This window comes from Biomphalaria glabrata, chromosome 6 (genome assembly GCF_947242115.1).
Source record: "Biomphalaria glabrata chromosome 6, xgBioGlab47.1, whole genome shotgun sequence".
In the NCBI taxonomy this organism is placed as follows: Eukaryota; Metazoa; Mollusca; class Gastropoda; family Planorbidae; genus Biomphalaria; species Biomphalaria glabrata.
Window position 1 is genome coordinate 17,050,225 of NC_074716.1, and position 24,196 is coordinate 17,074,420.

The following is a 24,196-nucleotide window of genomic DNA, read 5'->3' on the forward strand; positions in this document are numbered from 1 at the left end:
TGGCTGCCTGTGTGCCATGTGCTACGCCGCTATGGACTATTGCCCTCGATGGTTCCGGGTTCGAAACCTGCTGGTCACCATTCTCTGCGGTCCTTGTAAGATTTTGTTCTTGAAACTATCTTAAAATCTGAAGAAACACGCGAAACGTTTTAAAGCAGTGTACAACTAGTTTGCAATAAGCTGGGTTTTTTTAAAGCGTATCTAAAATTGTGACACTTTTTAGCACTGGGTAACACACAAGCCGTTTGTATTTTGAACAAGTGATTATTTAATAGATCGTCCTAGAATTGTATATTTCATCTTTTCATATCAAAATGATTTCCTATCTTTTTACAAAGCTCAACTCTCATACCATGTGGTGTAGTGGGCAGATGATGTTCAGGTCATCTGTTTATGAGCGGTAAAGCTCTTGGCTTCCGAAACGGGGTCCCACGTTCGAATCCTGGTGAAGACTGGGAATTTATAATACTGAGTCTACACAGCTGTAATTGGTACCTGACATTAGTTTGGAAAAAGTAAAGGCAGTTGGTCGTTGTGCTGGCTGCATGACACCCTCGTTAAACGTGGGCCACAGAAACATACGGCCTTTACATTATCTGCCCTAGAGATCGCAAGGTCTGAAAGAAACATTTTTATATCAACTCACTTTGTCTGGCTGTTTGGGCGGAGTATTTGACACGTTTTTTTCTCAATGCCACTTCTTGGATCTAGTTGAAACTTTGCACACTTATTCACTGTCGATGGCAACACATGTATTAGTTTTTTTTTAAATTAACCAATTAGCTAATCAATTAATTTTAATATAGAAAATGGAAATAAACCTTGTAATATTTAGAGCTACATCCGTAATTCTACAGTCCTCTCCCTTTACATAATATTTGTTTGTATCAATGTATTTGTTTTTAATTTCGCTTGAATTGTTTATTTTCTTACATTTTATTTTTATTTTTATTCCATTATATCCCCTCCTCATTGCTCCCTCATCGCTTTCTCTTCTTTTTCTCTCTTGCTGTAATTTAGACCGGAACTAATGTTGCAGAATGTAAACAAAGAGCAGATAACTGTGACTAATATTACTTTATGTAACTCTCTTATAGTTCTTAGATGTCCATTATTAGATATTTTACAAATCGTACAAAACACCCGTCATGCCAACATGAACACAGAAGTGGATAACTCTTTAAACTCAATACCTTTTTTTTTTTATAGACTTCCATTAATTTTATTGATAGAAAAAAGTTCTTCCCTTTTTCCAGGATCGTAACAAAAAATGTAGACCTGCATTAACATTGAATAATATATTTTTTTTTTGGTCCTTTTTTTGTTCCACCTTTAAAAACAAGAGCATTAATTCATCGGGTTCTTTATTCAACTGTACGCATGAATATGTAACATGTCACGTGACGAGCCTTTACACTATAATGCCCGGATCTTAGGAGTATAGGGGGGAAAAAAATCTCTAATGCAATGTTTTATGTGCGTAACTCTTGTCTTTGTGTGTGTGTGTGCGTGTTCTCGTGCTGCGGTATTGCATCCATCAAGACAACATCAAGTGCACGGGCACGCGTTGAGTGTTTTTGCTTGTGTGCATTAGTGTGTGTGCGCGCGCGTGTGTTCCTATCAGTCGCTTGGTTATCAACTGATTTATGTGCCGGCATTATTCCTGTTATCAAAGAACGAGGCTCGCTGGTATTCTTTACATTTTCATAGGCCTTGATTCTCTTTCATTAACTTGAGCTGTCTTGGCCAGTTAGTTCCCCTGACGGCAAGAAGTTTATATTTAGCTTTGGGCAAATTATAAATTTAAGCCATAAAAATAAATACAAGAGATGAAGAAGATGACCATACAAAAAGAAAAGATGGGAAAAAAATGATTAAAAAAAAAGTAGGTGGAAATTAATTAATTTTTCTATTTGGATAAAAATGTAGAATTTCTGAACGCATTTTCCCCATCAACTTTTCAAGCAATCATTTTTAAGGAATGTACAAATTTAAAATTAAATAAGAATTATATAGACTTATTACATGTAAACCATTGCTTACACATAGACTTATTACTTGTAAACCATTGCTTACACAGTTAATAATACACCAATGACATTCAATAGAAGATACAGATCCAGTTATTGATAGACACTTAATTAGTCTAGAGACGCACCATAGTTGACGGACCTTGAACGCGACATTTGTGACGTCATAGATTAGTAGGTGCTAGTTTAATTATCTAATTATTAGTCAGTTGGTGTTAGGATATCAAGGAATTCCAGGTGACATCTAACTACGGACAGAGACTCCACTGTGGCCTTAATGCATTAAACTTTATTGAAGTCTCTAACGGTCTGGACTTGGTCCGTACATCTGGTTAATGTGTAGGTCTTGTTCATAAGTAGTTTAAAGTGCATCTAATACAATTGTACAACTTAAACATTATTTGAGTAATCTGACCAAGTCAGACATCCATCAAGGCCTACCACATTATATTATAATGTATGATCAGTAGAAATTCATAACAAGCAGAACTTCTGGGTCTACATTAAAGATGTGGCTTTTTTTTCCAGACCAAAGCTAAATACCATACGCTTATTGTTTACTATTTTAGGAGTTATTTTGTCAATAGTTCTTGTCATTTGCAATTATATTCAATCACTTATGGAGTACTCTTAGAATGTTTTTATAATGCTCTTAACGTGGTGTTAGAGTGTAGTTAGAATCATATCAAAGTATTACACAATAACTTGTCAAAATCAAACGTGATTTCTTTTCAATAGTCAATTTATTAATTAGTCAATTATAATTTAAAATTAATTTCATGATTGATTCAAAATAATTCATGCAATTTCAATCAAAAGAAGCGAGATTCTTTAAAAAAAAATAATTTAAATTTAACTTTTTTCTTTTTTTTTTCATCTATTTAGTATTCAATGAATACATTGAACTAAAAAGACTAAATCATTATGAAAAAAAAGCCTACGTGACCGTAGAAATATATACAGAAACCAAACCTGTCTCTTTTCGTTGTTTTTCTTTATTTCCATCTCAATTCCAGGTCATGTTTTTTTATTAACTTAGACAATCCCAGGATTCATTTCCAGATTATCTTCCGAGTTACATCTTTATGCTTGCAATGAAACAACGAAATACACATCCAATATGTGTGTGTTTTTTGTGTGTATGCGTGTGTATGTGTGTGTGTGTGTGCTGAGATTGAAAGCTGATGTAAGACTATGATGCAAGAAGATGTTGCCGGTGATACACTTCAGCTAATTTAATCATCTTTACGGTTATTGAGATGAGATGTTTGTTTAAAGCTTGCTGGAAGACGAGGCAGCCAGTAGATGGAGAGCAGTTCTACGTGTGCAGTAGTAAATGTAGAGATAGATATTGTTTGGAAGAGTGATTTGAAAAGTAAGTTAGAGCCTAGAGTTGAGAGCTAAAAGATCTAAAAAATATTCCAGAATAAAAAAATGTAGAAGAAAAAAAAAGACTAATAGATGAAAGGAAAGAAAAAAAAAAGATTAAGATTTCTTTAAAATAAAATATGGAAAGAATTATACAATTAAAAAAAAAATAATAGAAATACAGACAACTGTACAAGAAATATCTAAAATTTAGAATAAGAGAAATATTACCATACTAGCAGTAAACGTGAATATTGAGTTGAAGCTAGGTGCTGAAACAAATGTGATACATACATATATTAAACATAAATGAGTAGCATCACCAGGGACCAAGTTTTTAAGAGAGAAAGTAGTGAATTAAAATGCTACGATAATAAGGGACTGCGCCGACCGAGGCTCGAACCAGTGACTCTGGATTTATCTTTTTAATGCTATTAAGATTTAGTTTTTCTTTTTTACAGTGTTACAACGTATCATTACTGTCTCTCTTTCTCTCTCTCTCTCTCTCTCTCTCTCTCGAAAAAAAAGAAAAAAGTCTCTAATCTGTCTTATTAATGTTATAAGGATTGGTTTTATTTTATTTTTAATTTAGACCGTCTTAAAGGAAGTGGAAATGACGTGATGCATATTAAAAATAAGTAGACTTATGTGTGAGATATTTCTATTTATGTTTTCTATAGAGACTGCGGCCTTTTGGGGGGAAAATACAAAGGTCGGATAGAGCTTGAGGTTTTTCATGAATAGCGGTCGTCGAAACTATCCAAAACTGTTGTTAGTGAGCACCTAGTAGGTAAAAGGAAACTGTGTAAGAGATTTGATGCGGATACGTACGACAGTTTCAGAGATCACTGATCAGTGGTATTTTACAAATATATAATAGATTTGATTTCTAAATTTAAATTACAAAACTAAAATACAATGTGTCTATTTATTATTAAGACGATGTTATCTGACAGATATAGAACGCTTAGATTTCCGTTTGTGTGTGTGTGAGTGTGATAGGGCGGTTATTGAAATGTTGATTTAAAGATGAAGCGAAAAAAAAATTATTTTATTATTATAAAAGAGACTTTAAGTAAAAGAAAGGTAAGATTGTAACCTTCGATATTATAATAGATTATATGACATCAGCTTATAATCAAAAGGTTGAATACAAAATAGAATACTTCTTAATTACGAAGTCGGACATTTTTTTTTAAGTTTATTTTTATAAATGTGGGGTCAGGGGAAGATCACAACGGGAAATCAGAGGCGTTGCCAACTTGCATAACGTGCGCATTTAACTCTAAACAAAATTGTTTTACTGAAGTGTTTCATTGGTGTTAATGAGTTATCATTATTTAGTTTTTCTCTCACTCTCTGGCCGACCTTATTTCTTTCTCTCTCCTTCTCTTGCTCTCTCTCTCTGACTTGTTTCTAGCGCTCTCTTTTTTTTTCTCACTTATTTCTCCCTGTGTCTTCTTGTCTATCTCTTTCTTTCTGTCTTCCACCCTCTCTCTTTTCTCTCACTATTTCTTTTTTTTTCTCCTGACTCTATACCTCTGCCCATCTCTTTTTTAATCTATCTATTTATTTCTCTCTATCACCTACTCTCTCACCATCTTTCTTTCTTGTATTTACTGATTGTTATGTATGTTGTGTGTAAATAAACATTCTCACTTTCTTCCTCTTGTAACTCTATTCTACAGCTAAACTCTGGTGTGTGTTTGGTGTGTGTTTGGTGTGTGTTTGGTGTGTGTTTGGTGTGTGTTTGGTGTGTGTTTGGTGTGTGTTTGGTGTGTGTTTGGTGTGTGTTTGGTGTGTGTTTGGTGTGTGTTTGGTGTGTGTTTGGTGTGTGTTTGGTGTGTGTTTGGTGTGTGTTTGGTGTGTGTTTGGTCATTTCCTTGTTGTCAGTGCTCAGTTTCTTTCGTTCTTCAACACAAATCTCACTCAAAACTTTTGTTCTGAGATAAAATGTTTGTTTTTTTTATATTTCAAATTTGATAGTTAACATTTGATTTTGATTTTTTTAAATATCTTTTTCTTTTAATTTTAAGTTTAACTCTTATATATCATTAATTTTATTTCATTTTACACAAGAGACCAGATGAAAACGAAATCACTAGATAGTCAAGATTACTGTAGAATAGTCTAGAAGAATGTTTTCATTCTTTTGCTCTAATTTCTAATAAATAGTGTAAATGTTAACTGTGATAGAAGTAATTTGATTTCACAATATACTGTCACATCCATGGTCTGTGTCATTTCTTTTTTCGATTCAGTCTTTGCTGTTATTAATTTGGTTTATATTTATTTAAATTTTCAGTTTTGATGCCATATTTAATGAAGCCATTCTCACATTTCTCTTGCTCATGTTCATATTTTCAATCCACTTCTAGGAATCTCCGTTTTTAATGGATAAAGAGAACCCAACCCCGGATGAGCTGTATGAAGGGTTCTGCATTGACCTGACCAAAGAGTTAGCCAGGATCGTCGGGTTTAACTTCCGCATCGAGCTGGTGCCTGATGGGAACTACGGGTCTCCCAACACGCAGGGCGAGTGGGACGGCATGGTCAGGGAGATAATTGACCGGGTAAGTGGACTGGTCACTCGAGCTTCCGTGTGGTCATCCGTGAGGTGAATTGTCTGTTGTTGGGTTCAGTGAGGTGACAGAACAGAGGGAAGATAACAAAAGCAGGGAGATGCTGGTAAAAGTCAACTAACTTGTAACAAAGAGATTAGATGGACAGGGATCATTCTTTTTATGTTACATTATCATCAAGATCAGTGGATTGAATATTAAAAAATGTATAAGTATTTACCCTTTTCATGTTGTTATTTTTTAACTTCACTGATAAACAAATAATGAAACATTTGAGCTTGCCACGTGACTTAGCGAGGAGGTCGATGCATGACGTGTATTCTATGTAAAGTGGAATGGTACAACATTATTCCATTCCTTATGTAATGTAAGCATTCATGGCGGGATCCTTGTTTAAAGGGAAACTCCGATGGTTTTGACAATTTTTGATATAATATGTGTTTTGATTTACAGATAATGAATATATTCTTCTTTTTTTAAAATTTGCAATAATAACTTAGTAATTGATGTTTTTCCGACGTAATTTTTCTGCGCATCCAAAACAGTCAGACTTTCACCGGGTTTCTATGTGACGTCACAAAGGTGTTTTAATCTATTGACTTATTGTATAACAGGAGACCATACAGCAAAGTTTACATTCTCGTAAAAGAAATATATCTTTGTCTATGCAGTTAGATCTAGGATCTTGTAAGCAAAGAAAAAATGCGTATTAAAAGTAGATTGACATGCTTGACTAATCACGGCAGTGTGTATTTTCTCGCCAGACCACTCAACACACAACAAACACTATCGCTTGGTTTTCTTGTCATGACCGACTACACGTAGTCTCGACTAGCCTTACACTGACCAGTTTGTTCGAATCATTCAGACACACGATCTATTTACTTCTTGGGATAGGGAGAGGCTTAGATGAAAATGTTACTTTTTTTTCTTGAGTTGGTTATCCTAATGCTTTTGGATCTATCTATACATGTTTATATATATAACTGTATCATAACTCTGGACTAGGCCGTCACTAAGCCTAACAGCTACAGTAAGAATGAAGCGATACGATTGGTTAAATCAAGTTTCTCTTTCAGTATTGTTGAGGGAAGTGACGCATGAAATAACTTAAAACAAAATCTCGAAGAACCCCGTTTTTTTTTTGGGGGGGGGGGGGCGTGAAGAATTTTCTGTCTAATTTATTAAATATAAAATTTTCTGAGCATTTAAATAAAAAATGATATAATGTTTACTGTTACAACTTTTTACGCAGAATTTAAATAAGTTAATAACTAAAATTTGAAAAACTATCGGAGTTTCCCTTTAAAACTTTCAAAAAATTGTTAAATAGAAAGTCGATCTAGAAACATACAATCACTGATCTTTACAAATTGCTTTTATTGACCAAAACTAAACCTATAGCTTAACTGGGCTTAACAAGTAAACATATTTAAAAAAACAACTTTTTTGCTACAACAAAGCTGAGATTAGGTGTAATTGAACCAATTATTTCGACTCAATCACGTAATTCACTTGTAATTGATGTTGAAATACAAATATAGATTTGTGCGACTGGAAATATGTTTACCAATTCTTAAGGTTTATCACAATTTCTTACTGTTAGCCTGCTCAATGGGCTTCTGTTAAATCACTTGTGTGGAACAGTTGGGGGAGGGGTTATCTGTGCTGGGTTTTCAAGACCAATTAATAAAATGCTTGACTTTAATTCGAACTAGAAGGTTCAGGTCTCGTTGGTGAAAATTAGATATGCTATCCACTGAGCTTGAGAAGTACGTATAGGGATAGAAGCTTCTATAGTTATCTATTGTTAGTTTCAGAATTTTGGAGCGAAGACCTAATTCTATACACTAGGACTGACAGATTTGATATAAGCTTTGTAAAAAAAAAGAAGAAATAGCAATAAAGTTAAAAGAGTGGAGTTAACCCATTTTTTTGTGTGCTTTGTTAAAATCAAATCTCTGAAAGTAAAATATATATATTCCAAAGTTCACAAAATGATATTTATCGATTTGAATATATAAATGAATCCATAACGTCTCATTAGCATATTATGTCAAAACTTACATTCGTCATTAGTCTTGTGTCTTGTTCAAGACACGTCTGGACTAGAGAACGCCCCAGCTGTCCATTGTTGATGTCCTTGTCTGGACAATGCATCCCATACAAGTTCCCAATTATGACAGTTCTATACACGCTGTTTAGAGAGTACAGTTTAACCTCTTACCTCCCAAGGTTGCATAAATGCTTATAAAAGAGCTTATAAAAGAGCACACAAGGAAAAATATAAATAAACCACAAACAGAAACAAATAATTTGAAATTATATTTGTATAAACCATGAGATGTTCAACAAACCCTTTTATAGCTGAGGACCTGTTGAGTGGAAAACAAGATACAGATAACTAAATAAAAGGATTTTGTGTGATATTGTAGTTTAAACTGCACCAAGAAGTAATGTCAGGGGTTTTTGTTGCTAATGATTGAACAGTGTCTTCTGTCTGGCACAGACTCGTACGAGTGTCTTTGTTAACGCTGTCATTACCAGTGATACGGTCACTTCGGATTCGCGGACTAGAGATGCAGCCGAAGGTCGTGTACGTCGGCGACCACTGCCATTTTCCCATGCTATACCTGGCTAACCGTGCGGGGCACGCCATTTATGACACGGACCCATGAGAAACGGTGCTTGAATTGTTGACAAGGTTGTGGGAGATCTTTCAGAACCCCGCACAGTGCAATGGGAATACTCTCGCACCACCACTGTAGTCTTGTTTCGCTACCCATTTGGCCTAGTTGTTTTTCCTACGGCCGTAGCATGCCGGGAGAACGAGAGATAGACTATATATCGAAGGTAATAGATTCGTCTCTATTATTGCTTAATATTGAAGTTCCTAACTTTACGCTCAGTTCTAATAGAAAATGAACTGACCTTTGTGGTCAGAATCTCACATGTCCATCTATTAGTTATGTTATCATCCCTTTCGTCTGTTATCCTTAATTATTTATTTAAATATCACAGTCTCAACTTAAAGTAAACAAACAAACTGTTCCGATTCCTGCACAGATCTTTACATGTATAGATAGTTTGTACATGTTTTATTTTGGCGTGTCGGATGTTCCTCTATACAAATATTTGAAGACTATTACATCCAAGCGACTAGCGTTAATCTCCCGCAGAAAAACAGGGGGTGGCAGCGGGCAAGGTTCGAACCCAGGATCATCGCGTTGACAATTTAGAGCGCCTATCACAACAACGAAGACAACCATGTACTATCCATGTTTTATTAGTATTTTGTATCCATATTCATTGACATATTTCTCATAATATATAAATTATGATTTTCACCATAATGTTCCTCTAATAATACTGGCGATGTCTTCGATTCCAAAGATTGAGAATGAGTGCAGCGGCTCGTATGACTTCACAGACACCATTGCGACCTAAATATTTTCCACATCTGATGCAGACAAAGCTGTTGTATTTAAGCTTTCGTTACGTCCTGTGCGCTTGTCTTAGTCAATATTTTAACGTATATCTTGCAGTGACAAGTGTAATCCATTTTTGTTTGTGTTTGACCTAATTGCTGCAGTTTTTAATTTCAGAGAGCTGATCTGGCCATTGCCCCTTTGACCATAACATATCTTAGAGAACAGGTCATCGATTTCACCAAGCCATTTCTGAATCTGGGCATCAGTATTTTGTTCAAGGTGCCCCGGAAGGAGAAACCTGGACTTTTTTCATTCCTGAATCCACTGGCCATTGAGATATGGTTGTATGTTATTGGTGAGTCAGAGTTCTATACACTGGCCATTGAGATATGGTTGTATGTTATCGGTGAGTCAGAGTTCTATACACTGGCCATTGAGATCTGGTTGTATGTTATCGGTGAGTCAGAGTTCTATACACTGGCCATTGAGATCTGGTTGTATGTTATCGGTGAGTCAGAGTTCTATACACTGTCCATTGAGATATGGTTGTATGTTATCGGTGAGTCAGAGTTCTATACACTGGCCATTGAGATATGGTTGTATGTTATCGGTGAGTCAGAGCTCTATACACTGTCCATTGAGATATGGTTGTATGTTATCGGTGAGTCAGAGTTCTATACACTGTCCATTGAGATATGATTGTATGTTATCGGTGAGTCAGAGCTCTATACACTGTCCATTGAGATATGGTTGTATGTTATAGGTGAGTCAGAGTTCTATCCACTGGCCATTGAGATATGGTTGTATGTTATCGGTGAGTCAGAGCTCTATACACTTTTCCCTTATCGACTTTATAAGTGATTAGTGACTGCAGTACCAATGCTAAATGGAGGGTAAGTACTCTACCTTTTCCCTGTCAATCTTACAAACAAATGCTTTTGTATGGTAAAATGACTTTTAGTTTTCAAGTCGGCAAATTTGTGAAACTAATTTTCCCTGAACGCTACTGTGAAGATGGATGGATTTTTTTTTATAGAGAAAATAGCAAGTTAACAGAAGGGCATCAACTGTATGTCGTGAGAAATAATCTAGCCACTTGAATTAAACTAACCTAGTAATTAATAATTGACCACTGCTCACTAAAAATTGACTGACCGCTGACAACCAAAGTTGGACTTATCAATTTCCACTCATGTCTGATTGTCAACTTAAGTCTGACAGACCACTATCAACAAAATCTGACTTATCAACATCCACTAAAGTCTGACTGAAACTGACCACTATAGTCTGATGGACCACTGTCCCATGTGATAGACTGTAGAATGACAACTGACCACTAATTCTGACAACTCACCACAATAGTCTGACTGACCAATGTCCACAAAAATCTGACTGATCACTGTCCACAAAAAGCTGACTCACAATTGACCACTACAGTCTGTCCATTGTCCCCCAAATTCTGTATGAACAATGCCAAGATCAATCGGTATAGTAGTCCTAAACACAGAACTGTGACGTGGTAACGCGCCAATGGTCTCCACTGACCACAGGTTGCTACACAACAGGTCTATGTCCAGGCTTACTATAACGATTCGTCTCGCCACTACCCACAAAAGACTGATTGACCACTGTCCAAAATAAGTCAGATTTGTTGATTTGTTGATTTGAGGCACATCGGCACAATTTAGGCCATGTCGTGCCTGTAAATAAGTCAGACTAGTCTACTGACAAGTGTCCGCAAAAGTCTGACTGACCACTGTCCACAAAAGTATCACTTACTACCGTCCACTATTGTAATATGGCTCTCTCACCGTTCAATAGAATCGCTTGATTGTTCACTAGAATCACTTGATTGTTCTCAGGTGCCTATTTGATAGTCAGCTTCACCATCTTCACCCTGGCTCGCTTCAGCCCCTACGAGTGGTACAACCCTCACCCCTGCAACCCAGACACTGACGTAGTGGAGAACACATTTAACTTGTCCAACAGCCTGTGGTTTACTGTTGGGACACTCATGCAACAAGGCTCAGGTAACTTACTTTTTACTGCACCTGGTTTTGGCGGGTTAGCTTAACCCCACTTCTCCAGGCTTCAAATTATGATGTGTCTTTTTTCACGAGATCTTTCTTTGTGTAAATTTTATTTCGGATTTCTCTTTATCTGAGTTTTCATTTTTCACTCAAAACTATTGTAAAGATTTACTAACTTTAAGCAAAGTTATTAGACATAGATTTAAAAATATTGTTTATATTTTAGTAAAACATTATCAAGATTCTAATATTTCTTCTTATTTTTTAAAATTTACATTTACTTGCATGAAAGCACAAGTTGACTCCCTACTTTGTAAAGACTTTGTAATGCCGCACTCATATCTCATACACAAAAAGGATTGCAGAGGCTTGTGAATGCTCTGGCAGCTGCTTGTCAAGAGTTTAGCCTTACAATAAGCCTCTCAAAGATCGAAATCCTGGCACAAGATATCGCAGAAATACCAGCGATACATAATGGAAATCCCACACTTACGGTGGTGCAGGAATTCACATACTTGGGAACAACAATAGCCAGCAACCTAGATTTAGACACTGAGCTGACAAAAAGAATAGGAAAGGCTTCTGCAGCAATGGCAAAACTCTCCAAGCGAGTGTGGGAAAATACCAAATTGACTACGGCAACAAATATCCTGGTCTACAATGCCTGCGTTCTGAGCACACTTCTTTATGGCAGTGAGAACTGGGCAACTTACATGCGTCAAGAGCACAGATTAAATAGCTTCCACCTACGCTGCCTGCGACGCATAATGTGCATTTCCTGGAAGGATTATGTCACCAACCAGGGAGTTTTGAAACGGGCCAATATACACAACATCTATTCTCTCCTTCAACAGAGAAGACTACGCTGGCTCGGTCTTGTCACCCGCATGCAAATGGAAGAATCCCTAAAGATATCCTATACGCTGAGCTTGCAGAAGGAGTCAGACCCAAAGGCCGCCCAAGACTAACCTACAGAGATATCTGCAAACGAGACATGAGAGCCACGGGCATTGACCAAAGTATGTGGGAGGAGATATCCCAAGACCGGACAGCATGGAGACAGACTGTACGTTCTGGAACGAACTTCACCGATTGCAAAAGAAACGAAGCTGCTTCAGACAAGAGAAAGAAGAAGAAAGCCGCCCTGTCTGCTAACCCAAGGACAGATGCATATACATGCACGAACTGTGGCAAACTCTTCCGCTCCAGAATTGGTTTGATAAGTCACTCCAGATTCTGCCCCATTTCAAGACGTAACCAAAGCCAGCAACTCATCTGGGCGCATCCATTGTCTTCCGAGACAGAAGGAGCCATATATAAAGGATCTACTTATGATACAGTCTCTTACATCAGTTGATACAGTCTCTTGCATCAGTTGATACAGTCTCTTGCATCAGTTAATACAGTTTCTTACATCAGTTGGTACAATGTTATGGCTGGTACTGTATCATAAGAGTCAAAAAGCTATTTCATCCACACTCATCATTTCATCAAGGGTTGTTTGAGTTGTTTATCAATATGTCCTAGTGTTGACATCTGAAGTATACATTTCATACATGCAAAGTTTTCATCATTCAAGAAAAGTGTCACTATGAATAATTGATGCTTGAAGACATGAAAAAAAAAAAACTTATTTGAAAGAGTTTCACTTTACACCTCCACTGAAGACATCCCAGAGGGACTTTGATTGCGTCTAAAGAGTAATGAAAATATCAATGGGAGAGAGAGAAAAACTGTAGTGCACAGAACGTCTGCACAGGAGGTCGTACCGTGGTATCACTATAACGTTTACACACTTCATTTATTGAACTTCATCTTAACATATCCTGAACACTTTTCAGCATCGTAAATGTACAGAAAAAAAAAATATTTTCTTTATTTAGTATGTTCTTTTTTTTTTGTATGGCGAGTTACGTCAAATGTGTCCAATCCACTTCTGATGTGCTTTCACTTTCAACATGCGAAAGTGTGTAGAAGAAAGCACACAGTTTGTTGCTTGTGTTTCCTGCTGAAGTGTACATCTTTTATTTTGTTGCATTCCTTTCCCCGTTTGTTGCAGACATCAACCCCAGGGCTGTCAGTACCAGGCTCGTGGGTGGCATCTGGTGGTTCTTCACACTCATCATCATCTCCTCCTACACGGCCAACCTGGCAGCCTTCCTTACGGTGGAGAGGATGGTCTCACCCATTGAGAGCGCCGAGGACCTGGCCAAGCAGACGGAAATTGAGTATGGGACAAGGGTCAGTTCGTCCACTTTGTCTTTCTTCAAGGTTGGTAACCTTTGACTTGGCAATAAATAAATATTCTTATTACAAAGCTTATCTTCACTCCCTCTGCCTGGTACACATTTTTAACATTTTTATCTCCCACTACCCGCGTTGGAAGAGCTGTGGAGAGGCTAAGTGCGCTTGAACTTGGCTTGGCTTGAATACCTATGAAGGGGGCTAGAGGTTCGACTCGGGCAGAGTTGTGTTTACTGAGCGCCTAAAGGCAGCTCGGAAAAACCTTCTTCTAGATACCCCCCCCCCCCAACTGGTCCACAACTGAGATTGGACCAAAGCGCTCTGAGCATGAAAGTAGCGCTATATAAAAGCTATAATTTATTTTATTTTCACCCATTCTTAGATCAAGTTGAAATTTCGCACAATTATTTATAGACAATGACAATTTATGAATCAATCAAAAAAAAGTACCCAATTAGTTAATGTATGAGAGATATTTTATTGATGTTGTTTTATATTGTATAATAGGGTATTAGGAAATATGAGAGTTATTTTGAGGTTCTTCACTATAGACGAGCTTCGTTTAAAGTATTAGTTATATTTTGTGTACTATTGTTTTTAAGTTAACAGTTCTATACTTGCCAAAACAAAACAATATTTGCAGTGATCAAATACCTACAACAGTTTCATTTAAATCTCTGAAATAAACCTAATTTTGACCTAGATTAATCAAGTCATGTCAATAAAAGTATTTTAAAAGAGCTAGATCTGTTGTTGTTTTTCCCTTGATAGAGCTATAAATAGACATGAAGTACAATGCCACTGAGGAAAGATAACCACACAACGATGGTATGCAAATAAATAAATTATCGTTCTTTGTTAATCCAAGCAACAGTGGTAGCAGATGTTACGCCACAGTGGCAGTTATTTATTATCGTTTTGTTTTCGTCCTAAGTTGACGAGCAAAGGGCGAAGACTGATCTCAAAGACCTGGGGCTTGTGCTTTGATGTTCATTTAAACAAACGTAATCCTAGATCAGGGAATGATCAACCAATGGCGTGGGCTGTGATCTCATCATCCACTAAATAGTTGCTGTCTTTATTAGTAAATGTTCTCTTCTCTGTTCGGTGCTTTGCAGCTTGGAAATAAAACAAAAACAAAAAATCACAAGGAAGACAACTTGCAAATAGTTGGCATGAAGGATTTTAATGACTAATATATTGTTTTGCATTTATCATTCTTTTACTTCTGAAGTTACACTCCAGACAGCTTGGCCTTAGTAAAAAAAATTGTCCGCGATCCCTATTTAACCAGCAAGAGGGTGTAATCGAGACTGATCGTCATAGAGGGCATCAACACTGATAAAGATATTCTTTAAATTCAGTACTGTAATATATGGTGTACTCTGATCTTGGCAAGCGTTTTTTAAATGTAAAGTAAGGTTTATGTGTAACTACTGTAAGCTTTTTGAAATTTAAAGGTTTAGATTTATATGTAGATTCTGTAAGTAAAAGTGTATATGATTAATAAACAATCTTCTCGTGTAGCTTTTTACGGTAGCCTTTAAACATTACATAATGGATGGATGACATGTAGAGTAGATATTTAAATGTTTGTATTTGTTTTGTTTCGTTTGATTTGAAATCCACATTTTATTGCTTCTCGTCTTGATGTTGATGAAATTTTGAGGTTTGTATTCAAGACGTCAACTTTTATTGGACGTTTTTTTTTCATCAAATATTTTCTCTGCCCGCATCAAGCTTCATCTTGTTGATGGGAGTAATAAAGTTAGACAATCCATCACAAATGTTCTACACGAGAGAGGATCAGCTCCCTTTTTTTTTTCACTTTCATTAAATTATTTATTTCTTAGATTATATTTGAGAGCTATGAAAGGAATAGGAAATGAATTGGTTCCTATTTAATTGAGTTACTGGACAACGATTCATTGAACAAGGATTCCTTCCCATTACTAGATAAGAAAAGTGTGCAATAGTTGTTATGTAATAGATCCACATACGGATCAATCTACAGGACTTTATGTGCACTTTTAATGTCTGTCACATTTAAATTTAAAAAAAAAATAGCAGCATCTGTAATTAAAAATAAGAATTCACACTTACTTTGATCGTGCTAGAAATGGATGCAATTACTTAATTAATTAGAGCATATCCCTTATAACTTCAATATTAAGTATGTATTTGTTTTATACATGTGTAGAAATCATTTTTAAAACAAGAAGAAAGATGAATTTCAGTGAATCCAGCTACCCAACTCGCACATACATAGAATCATATACAGTTCTTAAAGTTTATTTAATCTCAACTTTGATATTTATTCCAAGTCACCAAAGTAAATGCGCATTAGAAATTGTATGTGTTATCTAAAGTGTGAGTGAACCAAGAAGGCCTTCTACGACCTTGCATCACTCAAAATCTGTCCTCTTGTATTTTACTTCCTTGTGCAGATTCTAAAAATATTCCATCATTTTTCTTTTACGAAATTATCTAAAAGAACAAAAAAACTTAAGAGCAGTCTAGAAACTTTGCCGTTTGATATAAGTTTTTATAGAAATAAATATCAAATAGCTCAAGCAAGTGCTTTGTATTAGCCATTAGATTTTTAAAAACCTTACCATTGTCAGGAAGACATTCGACCTAGTGGATTTACTATCTGCCTGACATTTGACGCTAAGGAATCTACGATCAGCATCAAAGGTTAATATAACAACATCTTTCTAGCTATTCTAAGTTGATTGCAGTTACATTAAACTGAGCTTGTAAAGATAGCAGTTGATGAAGATATCAATCTACACATAGTTCACAAAGGACAAATGTCCATACCGTGTCTGACGTACAACTTATGCCTTCACCATGAATCCGAAGATTCAAGGAAGCCAAAGTCATGAATTGTTTTTATGACCGAGTCAAGAGTTTAACATTTTCAGAAATCAAAACGATAAGGACATAGAAAATGTGTTAAAGGATTTGAAATATGTCTCTAGGCTCGTAGAGGAAATGTATACTCCATCATATGCAACATTTCAGCATTTTGCAACATTTCAACATTGTGCAAGATTTCAACAAAAATGACCTTGTCACAGAATGCTGGGATAGATCCTCCCGTCATGCAATGCTTGGATAGACATTGTCTAGCTTTGAAGTAATGTGGTCTTGTTTTTAATTACTGGGTATACACGACCTTGTCCTTGAATGCTGAGATACAATACGTAATTATAATTAGATGTTTGTGTTTTTCATGTTCTTCAAATGAAACTTCTTGTTTTTAAATTTTAATCCAAAAGCTATATTTATGTCCATGATTATTATTTTACAATCAACTTCAAATTGTTAAATAAGAATACATTTTAAGCATTAAATTAAAATCGGGTCACTTTTGGTTGTTCATCTGTTTAATTTGTAAATCCACCATAATTTCATCCATTCAACTTTCTCCTCATGAGTTCTAGACTGACCGAGATACACTGACCTTTGAACTTGGGGCTCCTTTATTTTTTCCCCTTTCCAGCCTTTGCGATTTACGACCATTGAAAACAAATCGGAATGTCCTGTCCGGTCGGTAGATTTTGGTAAAACTGGCCAATATTATTCGCTTCGTTTGGCTTGCCCGGCCGTTGCCCAGAAGACTGATGTGGTAATTGCCAGCGTGGCATGGAAATGAAGATCTAGCTGGAGGACGGCTTGGGGTGAAAGAAAAACCAAACGATTCGACATTTCTCTCACGAAGTGGCCAAATTTAATTCTCTGCCCAAAGAGAGGTAATTTTTCTAAATTTATAAATCCTCTTTTCTATCTCTTTCCTCTTGCTCGTGATGAGATACTTTTTCTTAAAAAAAAAGAAAAAAACTCATTTCTACATCTAGGATAAGTAGAAGATCTAGGTTCAGGGACTTCTTTTTTTCAGTCTAATACAGGCTAAGTGTGTATTTTATATGACGCATGAGAGCAATACTGATGGGGTTTGATTATATAACATTTCATACGATTTGATGCATATTTATGATTGGTATATACAGATATAGCAGTCTTTCTTTAAACTTTGCTGTTTTATATTGGGAAGTAGCCTGATATTGCCCGTGTGTATTTTGATATCACTGATCTAGTCACTGATTTGTCACTGATCTAGTCACTGATCTAGTCACTGATCTAGTCACTGATCTAGTCACTGTAATAAGTAAATTAAATGTGTGAAAGTAAAATTTTAATGAAAATAGATTTTAGCATTATTTGTAGGCCTAGATGTAGAATGTAAAGGATATTCATACCATAGTCTTCAATACCTAACATTTTGTTAGTATGTTTAAAAGCCTCCAAAAAAAGTTTTGGCCTTTTTCAAATATACTGCATGACGTTTGCGTGTTAACATAAACAGGGAAATACTCTCTAGATGTGTATATAAATAGCAATTCTTAGATGTAATAAAATTAAATTTGAATGAAAAACTGTTTGCTTTGTTTTAAACAATAGAGATATAGATGTAGATAGATTGGAATATTTATGCCATTGCAGTCGACGATTTAAAACTTGGGGTATAAATATAAGTGTACAGATTTTCATTCTCCCTTTCGGCGCTTATTAAACGCAACTCACCTTGGGTCGGGATTCGAACTTGGGCCCTCTGGATAGCCAGTCAAATATTTTGTATTTCTTAGCTACACGTCAAGTTGCTTTTATGTTACTTTCTCACCCGTCTTATAACAATTCATTGAATCATTGGGTTGATAATGTCGTACATGTCTATTCTGATTAGCGGCGTGTATTATAATAATTCATTCATTTATGATTAATTGATTAGTGTAGCTCTGCAAAGTTTTAATAAATTATACTGAATAACTAACTCACAAGTTACAAACAATTGTCACAGTGTTTTGCTATCTTAAAAAAAAAATCAAATAAAAAAAATATAAGAAAAAAACATATTTCTTTTACAATTGTCAGAGAATTTTTTTTTCGAAGTTTATATTGTATAATATCTCTTTGCCCTTGGATGTTAGATGTTCAAAACACTTATCGTTCTTGATTTCTTTTAATAGCTCTCATTGCTCCGCGAGTATCTTAGAAAACACAAAAACTCATTTTAGAAGAGCACTTTGAGTGGAAAGATCCTTAGATCCACAAAGAATATTAAATCCATTAACGTAAATGAAAATGGCATCATACGAGATTACAGGCTCAACTGGACATTGGGAAATCAACTTCCAAACAAGAAATAAAAATGTGAAAACAAAAAATTCGATTCGAGAACACTAAAATTATACCCGTCAATCTTTTTGTTTTCTTTTTCAGGCCCTGGGGGTCCATTGAGTTTGTGAACAACAGTTGTTGTGTAGCCTTTATCTAACAGTTCTTTACTACGTAGTCTGTTTAACGCTGGCCTTGATGTAGATTGAAATTGTATCGTTTGGTGATAACTAATGAGTAATCTTAAGTCTACAATTACTTCAGAGTTAACACGGGATTAACTTTATAATAAGCTTTGACTGAACTAATGCATTATTATATTGTCTAATTAGGGATTAACTTTATAATAAGCTTTCACTGAACTAATGAGTTATTATATATTTATAATGTCTAACTTAATATTTCATCTTGGGTTTCTGAAGTTTGTTTTCGCCGGAAGTGGTAATGGTTTCTATAAAATGCTTCCAATGGTATGCGTCTGAAAGAGTCTCTGACAACCAAGCCTTAACGCGTGGCTCAGAGCCTGACAGAGCTGTTCTCACCAACAGGGAGCTAAGACGAGTAAATGACGCCTGAACCAGTAAGCTTCAGGCAGAGGGGGCTTATTAACCTTGGCAGACAACCCACGTAAGAGCAGGAAAACTATGAATTCAAGCATCTGCTGCCTTCCCAAACATGGCAAGGTCTTCGGCAGTCTAACCTGGAAGGTGAATCCTGGCAGAACTTCTGCCTAGCTACTGATCCCAAGATGTATTTGGTATTTGTCTTTCCTTTGGACACGTCGGCTGCGTGGAGAGGGTTAAGTGGGACTGCCGTGTGGGCAACATTGTTCCGGCCATAGCTAATGCCCAGGCTCTCACACCTGCATTGGGCGGGAATGTCTCTTTGAAAATATACCATGTATGGTGAGCAGTACATAGTGCCAGTAAACATTACAACTTTAAACACAGAATAAGTCATAAAACACAATGGAATCCAGGTTTGGTTTGAATTCTCATCCGTATTGGACAGAAGAAAAAAGATCTACGCAACTGAAATGAAATAAACTATTGAACTGAACTGGCTGAACTTAAGTATAGTTCTTTTTGTCACACATTTCCTGAAGCTTGAAAAATCACGTTAACTTTATAGGATCAGAGGTTGAATAAAATTCTTGTATTTCCATTGGATGATTTAACCTTCACGCGCATGCCATTTTGATTTCTATGATATTAATAAAGGCGTTTAATTATCAACGTTTGGTCAACATGTATGAATTTCCAAAGTGATTTTACATCAGTTTTTATTTAACAGATCTTGCATTGTATTTATCTACGTTCTTTTAAGGTCTACATTTAGTCGACAATTACCAGTTTCAAATATTACCAGGTACTTAAAAAAAGTAAAGTTCCCATTTCAGACCTTGTGGTCTATAGGGCAGATGCTGTAAAGGTCATCTGTTTTTGAGGCCTACGGATTAAGAGGGTGTCATGTGGCCAGCACAACGAGCTGGGTAGACTCAGAGGCGCCCAACAGTCTTAAAGTTACAAATCCCAGTCTTCACCATGATTCGAACCCGTGGATGGTGTCCTATGTTCGCCTGGACAGTCTACATCTCAACTTCCTTGTCCCTCTTTCGTGACTTTGATTGAATATCGGATTCTTTAATAGACACTATTTATTTGTTTTTACATTTTGATAAACAGATTTGTTTATTGAACTGAGCTCTCGGCTAATAGCACCATTTTTACTCTTTGAATTTAATCATTCGGATTTTCTGTAAAATATTAAAACCTGCATTTTCTAAATTCGTCAACAAAATTGACCATACAGTGTAGTTAGATTGTAAACTTTTTTTCCAATGAGGTCCTTTCGATTTCACTAACAAATTCAAGTCTAAATGTAAGCACACGTGCTGTACATATTGTCACTCCCCCCCCCCCACACACACACACACGTAACCACAGACCCCAACAAACCCCAACGCTCTTCAATATTCCCCAACAGTCCCAAACATAGCCCAATAGTCCCAAACATAGCCCAATAGTCCCAAACATAGCCCAACAGTCCCAAACATAGCCCAACAGTCCCAAACATAGCCCAATAGTCCCAAACATAGCCCAACAGTCCCAAACATAGCCCAACAGTCCCAAACATAGCCCAATAGTCCCCTAAAGTCTCCAACAGTTATGCTAATAGACAAGAAGAAATGTCTTGATACCTTTCACCATTTCTTTTCTCTTGTTGATTTACAACTTGAGTGTTCATGTTTTGTTTGCTATACTCTTAGGATTCCAACATTGACACCTATAAAAGAATGTTCGCCTTCATGAAAGAGAGACCTAACGCCATCACAGACAGCTATGCTGAGGGGATTGCTAAAGTCAAGAGAGGCAACTACGCCTTTTTCATGGAGAACCTTATGATTGACTATCAAGTCCAGAGAAACTGTGATCTCATGCAAGTTGGAGGAACACTTGACTCTAAAGGCTACGGCATTGGGTTACCCATGAGTAAGTGGACACTTCTGTTGGTCTAGTTCATACTACGTCTCAGTGGCGTAGCTAACGTATATGATGCCCTCCCAAAAAAAATCTAAATAAATCTTCGAAAAGACTTTTTTCCAAAAATAATGTGTATTCATTGATAGAGTAATGCTAATACGCTAACAATTAATTATACAAAAACGACATAAGAAATAAATCGTATGTGCCATCTTATCTAGCTAAACTATCAATAAATTGATCGAAATCTATTTTACTGTCCGATTTGAAAGTTTAACATTTATCATTTTCGATAGCAAGTAATCCTTGATCAACTTTAGTTTGGAAAAACTTCACTTCGCAATAGGTACAATCATGACAAGTGTACCAACTAATACAATATTAACATTTTGCGCTTATCAAATAAAAGGGAAACTAAGAGTTCACATCTTTGAAAGCATTGATTTAAATAATTGAAACAGATAAGTGCGAACAAATATTTAACCCGATTATTTTCTTCCTTGTGTTTTTCTTCTTACTAGTACTTCAAACAATGTCAGATTGAATATTAGAAGTGACACTGAAATATAAAAAGTTCAATACTCAGTCGTTATCATCTACTCAAGACGATCTGCTAGCACACGGTGATATGTTGACCATGTCTCAACACACTTTGCTAGCACACGGTTATATGTTGAACTTGTCTCAACACACTTTGCTAGCACACGGTTATATGTTGAACTGTCTCAACACTGTCATTTCCAAGACTTTCCTATAACAGCACTGAGAGCTTCGATCCTCGGGGGACCACTTGGAATAATTACTGATGTTATCTCACTCGAGCTAGTTACGTATCATCCTGGTTTTTGGCATTATACTCTTTCATAAACATCAAATATTTCCAAACGCTTTTATAGGATATGAGTTTCATCCAAACTTTTAAATAGTAGGCAGTGTTGCAATATTTTGTAATGCTATTGAAGTGTATTGGACAGAGGCAGGGTTAGGCTTGAGAAAACTAAAACGTAATTCTGACCACAACTTTTTGTTTGCCACCAGATTCTCCCTACAGGGATAAACTGTCAATGGCTATTTTAGAATTGCAAGAAGCCGGAAAGATTCAAATGTTGTACAATAAGTGGTGGAAGGACACTGGAACATGCATCAGGTAACATATAGAACATGCATCAGGTAACATATAGAACATGCATCAGGTAACTTATAGAACATGCATCAGATAACATATAGAACATGCATCAGGTAACATAGAACATGCATCAGGTAACATATAGAACATGCATCAGGTAACATATAGAACATACATCAGGTAACATATAGAACATTTATCAGGTAACATATAGAACATACATCAGGTAACATATAGAACATGCATCAGGTAACATATAGAACATACATCAGGTAACATATAGAACATGCATCAGGTAACATATAGAACATGCATTAGGTAAAATATAGAACATGCATCAGGTAACATATAGAACATTTATCAGGTAACATATAGAACATGCATCAGGTAACATATAGAACATACATCAGGTAACTTATAGAACATGCATCAGATAACATATAGAACATGCATCAGGTAACATATAGAACATGCATCAGGTAACATATAGAACATGCATCAGGTAACATATAGAGCATTTATCAGGTAACATATAGAACATGCATCAGGTAACATATAGAACATGCATCAGGTAACATATAGAACATACATCAGGTAACATATAGAACATGCATCAGGTAACATATAGAACATGCATTAGGTAACATATAGAACATGCATCAGGTAACATATAGAACATGCATCAGGTGACATATAAATCATTTATCAGATAACTAATAGAACATGCATCTGGTAACATATAGAACATGCATCAGGTAACATATAGAACATTTATCAGGTAACATATAGAACATGCATCAGGTAACATATAGAGCATTTATAAGGTAACATATAGAGCATTTATCAGGTAACATATAGAACATGCATCAGGTAACATATAGAACATGCATCAGGTAACATATAGAGCATTTATCAGGTAACATATAGAGCATTTATTAGGTAACATATAGAACATGCATCAGGTAACATATAGAACATGCATCAGGTGACATATAAATCATTTATCAGATAACTAATAGAACATGCATCTGGTAACATATAGAACATGCATCAGGTAACATATAGAACATTTATCAGGTAACATATAGAACATGCATCAGGTAACATATAGAGCATTTATAAGGTAACATATAGAGCATTTATCAGGTAACATATAGAACATGCATCAGGTAACATATAGAACATGCATCAGGTAACATATAGAGCATTTATCAGGTAACATATAGAGCATTTATTAGGTAACATATAGAACATGCATCAGGTAACATATAGAACATGCATCAGGTAACTAATAGAACATGCATCAGGTAACATATAGAGCATTTATTAGGTAACATATAGAACATGCATCAGGTAACATATAGAACATGCATCAGGTAACATATAGAACATGCATCAGGTAACATATAGAACATGCATCAGGTAACATATAGAACATGCATCAGGTAACATATAGAGCATTTATCAGGTAACATATAGAACATGCATTAGGTAACATATGGAACATGCATCAGGTGACATTTATCAGATAACTAATAGAACATGCATCTGGTAACATATAGAACATGCATCAGATAACATATAACATTTATCAGATATTTTATAGAACATGCATCAGGTAACATATAACATTTATCAGATAACTAATAGAACATGCATCAGGTAACATATAGAACATGCATCAGGTAACATATAGAACATGCATCAGGTAACATTTAGTT

At 35.8% G+C, this 24,196-nt stretch overlaps 1 protein-coding gene across 1 annotated transcript in view; it reads left to right on the plus strand.

Moving 5' to 3' along the window:
* LOC106079962 (glutamate receptor ionotropic, kainate 2-like) overlaps nt 1-24,196 on the plus strand; it is a 312,000-nt gene that overhangs the window by 281,970 nt on the left and 5,834 nt on the right. The window contains exons 11-16 of the mRNA XM_056032977.1: nt 5,777-5,971; nt 9,586-9,766; nt 11,274-11,441; nt 13,501-13,712; nt 21,136-21,358; nt 22,388-22,496. Of these exons, the coding sequence (XP_055888952.1) occupies nt 5,777-5,971; nt 9,586-9,766; nt 11,274-11,441; nt 13,501-13,712; nt 21,136-21,358; nt 22,388-22,496 (1,088 nt within the window). The remainder of the gene's footprint in view (nt 1-5,776; nt 5,972-9,585; nt 9,767-11,273; nt 11,442-13,500; nt 13,713-21,135; nt 21,359-22,387; nt 22,497-24,196) is intronic.